Source organism: Mesitornis unicolor, unplaced genomic scaffold, assembly GCF_000695765.1.
Source record: "Mesitornis unicolor isolate BGI_N332 unplaced genomic scaffold, ASM69576v1 scaffold32565, whole genome shotgun sequence".
In the NCBI taxonomy this organism is placed as follows: domain Eukaryota; kingdom Metazoa; phylum Chordata; class Aves; order Mesitornithiformes; family Mesitornithidae; genus Mesitornis; species Mesitornis unicolor.
In genome coordinates, this window is record NW_010188153.1 from 23,146 (window position 1) to 31,840 (window position 8,695).

Below are 8,695 nucleotides of genomic sequence, written 5' to 3' on the forward strand. Positions count from 1 at the left end.
GAACGTTGCCAGCGTGGGATAAAGGGAGGGAGAGAAAACTGGGAACAAACAAGACTGTTTTGGGGTTTTTTCTTTTCTTTTTACCTCTCTCTGCCCAAACTACTTGAACAGTGAAAACAAGATCCTTTTCTTCTTTACAGTTTCTGGTGTGGTGTTTTTTGGTTTTTTTTTAACAACGAGAACCTACTAAATTTCCAGAGACACACAGTCTTGTTGCCAAATGCTAGGCATGGCAGGGCATCATCTGACAGACCAGCCAAGTGGACAGATTTGAGAGGCTTCAGATTTCCCAAGTATTGTCTACGAGATGGTGAGCCCCTTCTCATCGCAATGCTGCACAGCAGGCAGACCAGCCTGAGAAGTGAGGATAGATGGTGCTGCAGAGTAACAGAGTAATTCTTTTATTCTTTATTTCATGATTAAGAGTATTGTGAAGCAATATAAAGAGGGAAGAGTCTGCTGCATTGACTGAGTAGCAGCAGTACTCCAAGGAAAGAGAGGGACAGCCTTGCTCCATGAACGCTAGAAATCATGAGGCAAACAGAATGACTCATTTTTGCGACTGCTTTATCCTATCCCCAGGAGGAGTTGTCCTGTGAAAGCAAATCAGTAGCGTAACATGGCTCACCAGAGGGAAAAGTGTGAGGTGACCAGTTGCTGCAGTGCAGTGTCTTTTCAGCCTAAAATGTTTTCTGTCCAAAGCTGGGGATATTGTGACGGTCCCAAGCACAGGGACAGCTTGGATCATCTGGCCTCAGCAAGTATAATTTTAAAATAATTCTTGTTTCAGTCTTCTGTGAGGAGGGAAAAAAAAAAACCCAAACATAAATCCCCTGAGATTTTGGCAATAATAAAAGCCTTCATGAAAAGTGGTCCATGTTCAAGTCATGGTACAGCCGTTGATGCTGAGTCAAAGATAATTTTTGGCTTCAAAACCTGTTGACTCCTACCTGGGCTTCTGAGGGCTAATGCTGTCACCTCTCCTGCCATTTCATGGAGGAGGAAACCGAGGCTGTCCTCAGGGAGCTGTCATGTCTTGCTTCTGCTCTTCTTCTGGATTTCAATGAGAAACTTGCATTTATGTGTGTATGTGCCTCTTCTCTGTGTCTGTCTGCAGGTGACCTGCTGCCCTGCTGTGTGCTGACATGATGACAGCTAGCAAGGCGGCCGATGTGAGCAGCAAGTCTGAAAGCAGTGTCTGCAAGTCTGTTGAGAGGTGAGAGCTTTCCATGTTTCAGTGCCGGGGTGCTTTGCTTCTGTCTGTTATCCCCAACAGAAAGAAAACCAAAGGAAGGAAATGTTCTGTCTGCTCTGCATTGTCTCTCCCTCCTCACACATTAAAATACACTCCTGTATGTCTTGACTGGTTTCATTATCATCTCAGGACTGTGACGCTGTGCATTTTAGCATCCAGTCAGACTGATAATGTCCTAGACTCACAGTGCTCAAGAGGTCTGCCCAAAGGCAAGACCATTTGTGGTGATGGCATCCCTGTCAACATTTGCCCCACCTGCACTTGAAATCTCGAATGGTGGGAGTCTCTGCGGACTCCTCAGAGAGACCCTACTCTTCCCACCCGTTGCAGGTTTTTCCCAGTGTCCAACCTTGGTTTCTACTGCGCAGTCCAACCACCCACAGCACTGTGGTGCCCTGCTTGCTGGGAAAGGCCATGGTGTTCACAGCAGCAGCTCTTAACCAAAGCATGATGTTGTCACTGAGACAGCCAGGAGTTAAATATCTGCGAGGCTAGGGAAGAACAGTATCTGGCTTGAGTCCCATTTCTGCTCAGAAACCCGTCCCAGACTCAATTTGCACTACAACTGAGGCTGCAGTGACTGCCAGCGTTGCTTAACTCCAGCACGCAGGAGATCCACATGGATGCTTTTGCAAGAGCGGTGAGTTCTGGAAGAGATGCACTTGGTACGTTTATGTTAATAGAAGAGTTTCCTGAGTTGATCTCTGTGTTGGGATCGTGGCTAAATGGGACTAATGATAGGGATTTTCATTCCAGTAACTACCTTGTGTTGTCCTGGTGCTCCTTCCCAAGCCCAGGCAAACCCCGAAGACATGGTGAGGTGATTTGGTTCAGAAACATTTTGTGTTGAAATAACTGTCTGTTCAGCTGGAACTTTACTATGTTGATAAAATACCACAATATTGGTATTGTGATATCACACATTTGGAAGTCCCTAGACTAAGTGTATTATGGATTTTTGGTGCAGTTTGGACTCAAACAGTGAAGACATCAAATCCTTTGCTTTGGGAATGTTAAATCTGATGTCTGAGTGCTATGTCATGTGCTCTAGGCCAAGGGAGTGTGCATGGGAGCCCAAGCCCACATGTGACCTGGGATGGTAGGGCCATAGAAATGTAATAATAAAAGTGCACTCTTTGTGCATTATTATGCATTTGGGGAGCATCTGGATGGACCAAGAGAGATCCTCTGAGCAGACGCTAAAGGAATGCCAGCTGTATCATCTGTTTTCTCTGTTTAACAGCAGCAATTTTGCTACTGTTTGCAAGTGGTCCATGTTACATTTATTTGCGGTGGACCTGCTTAATACCCTGACGATGTCCAAAACTCTACTGCACTTCTGAACACACACACACCCCCCCACACACAAATGCTGGTGAACCTCTTGTTGGTATCAGCATCTCTGATGTACCAAAAATACCTCTCTCACCTGCCACCTATTTCTGCCACAGAGAAAGACTTCATTTCAAATTGTGTCTTAGTTGTAACAGGAGGAGAGGATTGTGTTCTGGACAGAAGGACATTTCCCTGAGCGTGCTCCCCTGTAAGCCCATCTCTCAAGTGCTTGGTTTGAGCATCCTCTGCTGTTACCAGCTGTATGAGTAGAGCTTGTGGAGCTGATGGACTGCACCAAGGGTGAGCAATGGCAGTGAATGTTTCTTCTCTTTTTGTCTTTGGTGTATAGGATCAAGCTTGCAGATAAAAACAATACAGCAGCTGTGAAGGAATTAGAAAGACCTTCGTGTGGATTTTTCAGTGAGAGATGTTCTGAAGGTGCCTCTGTCACCCTGGGTTTAACACCTGAAGCTGAACCAGTTTCTGCTGTGGTGAAGAACCCCCTGGGAGCCTTGGAGAACTTGATGCTGGATCCAAGGCTAGACTGCTTTCAGCAGAACATGCTTAGTCCCAAAATGATCATCAGTGACCCATCTGTGGATCTGAACGTTAAAGAAAACAGTAAAATCATCAGGAAACAGATAGGAGGCACTCAGAATACACGGACACCTGGAAAAATTGGCTTGAGGAATAAGTCCTTCAGCATCAAGGACAAAATTTCAGAATGGGAAGGGAAAAAGGAAACGCAGTCTGCTTCTCGCAGAGAGGAGGAGCAGGGAGTTAAAGAGGAGCACAAGGTGCCCTGCATAACTGAGAAGACGGGTGGGGAAGCATTTAGGACTCGGAAAGTGGAGACCAAGAGACTTATGACCCGGGAGCTGGAGTGCAAAGGGGCAGGCAAAGAGAATGAGCGGAAGGCGGGAAGTCAGAAGGGCACAGGGCAGGCAGCAGAGCGAAAGGGGGAAGCGCAGAAGGATGAGGAAGCGGAGTCCAGCCCTGGAAGATGCAAGGAGGTGAAAGGTGGGAAGTGGGAGGTCCAGAAGGAGAATCTTTCGGTGCTCAGTCAGGTCAAGAAGCTGGAGCAGGCTTTGAAAGACGGCTCAGCAGAGCTGCAGCCACAGTTGCCTGGTACTTACTACTCCCCACAGTGCTTGCAGGAGAAGGCAGCACAAGGACACGCTGCTCCTGAGAGCCACGAGAACGTATGTGGGGCTGAGCTCAACAAAGGACTTCTTGGCTTGGACTCTGAAATCAGTGAGCCAATTTTTGGGACTCTAGAAGAGGTAAGAGCTTCTCATGTGAAATCCAAGGACTGCACAGTGGAGAATGTGTACACAGAGCCAGGGGTGCCAGAGAAGAAACCCTTCATCAACCCTCTGCCAAAGCCCCGGCGGACTTTCAAACACGAGGGGGAAGAGGACTGGATACCAGCAGCTAGGAATAAAAGAAACTTACCCCCTCTGCCATCCATTCCTCCCCCTCCTCTGCCCTCCTCTCCTCCACCGTCAGCTGTCAGCAGGAGGCTCTGGAGCGGGAAGCACAAGAACAACGCTGACCACAGGTATTCGGGCTGTGTTTCACAAAGGTGTTGGTCTTGATGGTGGAGTCCCACCTTCCCATATCTCTCTGGGGGGAACAGATCTTTCCTGGTCACTCATGATCCCCAGAGAGCCTTTCTGACCATAACCAGGGCTCAGTCATCTCTCTGAGAGCGTAAGAGTGGCCAGCACAACTTCACAGCATAACTATGAAGGGATAAATCATGGCAGATTTAGGCTTTAAGATCACTGTATTACGTGGCCTAACCTTCAAGGCTGTGATTGGGGGGTTTGGGGTTTGGTTTGGTTTGGTTTTGTTTTGTTTTGTTTTGTTTTGTTTTAGCAGCAAATCTATTTAATTACAATATTACTACAGTTGGTCTGGAACAGGGTCTGGAATGATAATCTGTAGACTCTACCACAGCATTTTCACTGCTCATAGTAAACCTATTCCTCTAACTAGATCTGATGTGTATATATTCTTCTGGAGTGCTTTCTTGCCTTTTCTCTCCTGACACATGATTGTCACACATTTTTGGGGTGGGGAGCGTAAAATACACAGCTGTTTCTAGTGCCCTTTGCATAAACTGCCACCTAAAATTTCCTGCCTTGAGTGCATAAGGAAATGCAAACTTTCCAGGTTTGTTAGTGAAGGACACTTAGTTGTTTTTACCCTTTCTCCCATCCTGTATGTGAGTATTGCTTTCCTGTGCTGCTCAGAGAGCTGATTTTGGAGCTCCTCCTATTCCTGCCAAGGGTGGGATCTGAGCTGTAAATTGGAGCTCTTATAGCTTAAGGTTTTGTGCAGTGTTGCAGCATGTGTCACTTAACTTTTGGCCAAGAAGACCAATGGCATCCTGGGGTGTATCAGAAGGGATGTGGTTTGTAGGTCGAGAGAGGTTCTCCTTCCCCTCTACTCTGCCCTGGTGAGACCGCATTTGGAATAATGTGTTCAGTTCTGGGCCCCTCAGTTCAAGAAGGACAGGGAACTGCTTGAAAGAGTCCAGCGCAGAGCCACAAGGATGATTGAGGGAGTGGAGCATCTCCCTTATGAGGAGCGGCTGAGGGAGCTGGGTCTCTTTAGCTTGGAGAAGAGGAGACTGAGGGGTGGCCTCACTAATGTTTATAAATTTGTAAAGGGCAAGTGTCAGGAGGAAGGAGCCAGGAGCCAGAAGCCACTGTCTTCTCAGTGACAGCCAATGACAGGACAAGGGGCAGTGGGTGCAAGCTGGAGCATAGGAGGTTCAATCTGAGTATGAGGAAAAACTTTTTCACTGTGAGGGTGTCAGAGCACTGGCACAGGCTGCCCAGAGAGGCTGTGGAGTCTCCTTCTCTGGAGACATTCAAAACCCTCCTGGACACATTCCTGTGTGACCTGGTCTAGGTGATCCTGCTCTGGCAGGGGGGTTGGACTGGGTGATCTTTCAAGGTCCCTTCCAACTCCTAACATTCTGTCATTCTGTGATTAATGCAGTGTGCTACTGCCATGACAACCCAGATTATCTACGGCATCCCCGAAATGCCTTCATTTGTGTGGCTGATAAAAATAACCAATCTCAGTGTTAACTTTTTCATGCTTTATATGGGATGAGGCCATGAAATGTTTTTCTCAGTAACTCATTTTGCCAGCTGTGTGGCATGTTGGAGAAGTGAATTAGCTGTGATTTGGTTATAAATGTTGGCTAACTGTATTGCTCCCCTCTTTGCTTCTTCTCCCCTCCCATCAATGGTGCAGGAAGTCGTATGAGTTTGAAGACTTGCTGCAGTCATCGTCGGAGAACGGCCGGGTGGATTGGTACGCGCAGACCAAGCTGGCCCTTACACGCACTTTATCGGAGGAGAATGTCTATGAAGACATCCTGGGTAGGAGCTTTGGTCAGGATGTACTGAGTATGAGGTTTGCACAGGGGAGGGGTTTGACTGCTAACGCTGAGTAACTGAGAAGGCTCGTGGTCAACAGACACTCACCGGAGGTACTGAATAAAGTACATTTGTTATCCAAATGCAAACCAAGACACATTTTACACAGATTATTGGCAAGTAATAAGAAAAATGGATGGAATATTTCAAAACTCATCAGCTTCAAAGATGAACCTGAGGCATGTGGGAACCAGCTTTTATTTTGTTGCTGGCATCTTTCCTCTGTCTTCCTTTTGTCCTGTGGATTAAATCTCACGGCTCTGGTCTGTGAGATTTTGTAAGTTGTGGTAAGCTTCTCACTGCTGAGATAATGTGAACAGTCTGAAAACATAGCCTCAAAGTCAGTTCCACAGTTCAGAAATAGGATTGTGTATGGTTCCAGGTGCCACTGAAGAAACTGGGTCACAGAGTCTTTGAAACCAAGTTTTATTTCATTCTCTAACTTCCATGGCAGATCAATGCTATTTAAAAGATTATTTCCTCTAACACTTGATTTATGTAGTGTTTCTTAACATTGTGAGTTAGATGGCCTTTTGTGAACCATAGAATAGAAGTATCCCTCTTGAAAAAGCCTTAAATTTTAGTAGCTGTAGGCTGGTGCTGTGTAAAGCTCTTGGCTGAGTTTAGCAGAATAGGAAGAGGCTCTCACCATACAGCTGCAGTCCTACAAAGGTGGCCTGTGTTGTTTGGCGTGGGAGGAGCTGCGCTTTCTCAGAAGCAGGGAGGGCGTTATTATTTTGATATGAATAACACCTGTCATACTTGATGAGGAAGACCTCTCAAAGGAATTGTGTTCATTTGGGACTGATTGCAAACAAAATTATGCCAGTCCATCCTTTTTGACATTTTTGAAGCTGTTGACCTCATTTGTGGGGCTGGGGGCCCCGTGTTTGCCTTTTTCTTCTCTTTACTTGAGGGGCCAAAGGAACAGGGAGTGCCTGAGCAGCTGCTGGGTTTTTTTGTGTTGGGGCATGGTGGGAGGTCTCAGAAACCACTGAGTAAGGGTCACCTCATCAGCTGGAATAACATGGATAGCATTACAGAGTGGCTGTATAGGCAAATCCATCTCCGTTCAAACACAAGCACACCTCTGTCTCCCAGGCTTGCAGAGAAGTCAAATACCAGGCTGAAATTCCTCTCCCCTCCAGCTTTTGGTTGCAAAGATTAAAAGAAAACAAAGTTATGGGCAATTGTCAGCTAATGGGGCTTGTTTGGTTTTTTGTTTTCTTGCTGCATGTTTAGGCTTTGCCTGGAGTCAGTGATCTTTAATTGTTTCCTGCAGTCCTGGTGGTGTTACTATGGAAGCTTGGGAAAAGGGGTGGACAGGGACAACTCAAAACCAGCTAGTTTTGTTTTCCACAAGACCACAGGCAGGTATATCCACAAAACATAAACAACATGTGAAAACCGCACCAATGGAGGGGGAATCAAGACTTCAGCTGCAGGACACTAGTGCTGACCCACAGATAATGATATGTGTCCATTAGGGCATGCAAGCACACACATACACCCCATATTCCTGTGTGACCTGGTCTAGGTGATCCTGCTCTGGCAGGGGCATTGGACTGGGTGATCTTTCAAGGTCCCTTCCAACTCCTAACATTCTGTGATTCTGTGAGGGTTCAGCTGTTGGTGGGAGAACTGTTCTGTTTCCCAGGAACTCACACAGATTCCCTTAATGCACCATCTTTTTACCTGTTTGCCATTGCCTACCTGGAATATTAGAAATTGTACTGGCAGATGGATGACAAGGTTTATTTTTCAGAAAGAGAGAAACAGTGTTCTTTCTTCTAGACTGAGGCTTATTGGACCTGCTGCCAAGCAGTTTGAGGATGGGGTAGGCAACAGAATCCAAACTTGTGTTTTTCCAATCTACCCAGTTACGTGACAGCTGAAGTATATTTTCCATACTGAAGTGTGCCATTGGCCTTAGAAAGTGGAGCCACTTGACATAGAGTATGTTTGCTGACAAAATGTTCTCGCAAACGTGTTTTGCTGTTGTCACATATGTTTACCTTTTCCTCCTTGGTAGATTCAGGTCCACCACTGTAGTGCTGGGTATCACCAGAACGAGCTGAATGTTATTTTAGAGTCCCTTTCCCACCCCCCACCCTGCAGGGAGAGAGCATCCTGACTTTGGATGGCCTAGGTTAGGTGAGGTGAATCCCTCTCTCTTTCTTAAGTGGGGTGTGTGAGATTCAGACATTCACTATTAGTAGATGTTTGAAAAACTATGTTGTGTGACAGACATCCATGTTCAGAGAATGGATGAAATCTTTCTGCAGGGGCAGCCCAAGAGCAGTGCATTGCTTTAGCCTTAATTAAATGATGACCAGAGGTCCCCCCTAAATGTGGGCTTTAAACAGAGGGGAGAGGACCCTTATGCTCACCTTCAGCTCAGTTTCATTTGGAGACGTTTCTAAGCAGAAAAGTGGAAAGAAGGAAATATAATTATGGTCTGATGTGCATGATAACTTCACAGCTCCTCTGAAGACAGGGAAATGAACTTGAGGACTTGCTGGGTCTTTTCCATCTGTCGTATCTGTGATACGTTCCTATGGCTGCATATGTCAGTGTCAGGGTTTGGGCACTGTCCAGCACGCAGCTGGACTTCTAGGGCTATGGAGAGAATGAAGCAATTGCAGGA

The 8,695-nt window shown here is 46.4% G+C and overlaps 1 protein-coding gene across 1 annotated transcript in view; it reads left to right on the top strand.

Annotated features, from left to right (window-relative positions):
* The first annotated feature begins 1,145 nt into the window (after positions 1-1,145).
* Positions 1,146-8,695, top strand: part of DENND2A (DENN/MADD domain containing 2A) — a 35,217-nt gene continuing 27,667 nt past the window's right edge. The window contains exons 1-3 of the mRNA XM_010185674.1: positions 1,146-1,216; positions 2,940-4,151; positions 5,864-5,991. Coding sequence (XP_010183976.1) covers positions 1,146-1,216; positions 2,940-4,151; positions 5,864-5,991 — 1,411 coding nt within the window. The remainder of the gene's footprint in view (positions 1,217-2,939; positions 4,152-5,863; positions 5,992-8,695) is intronic.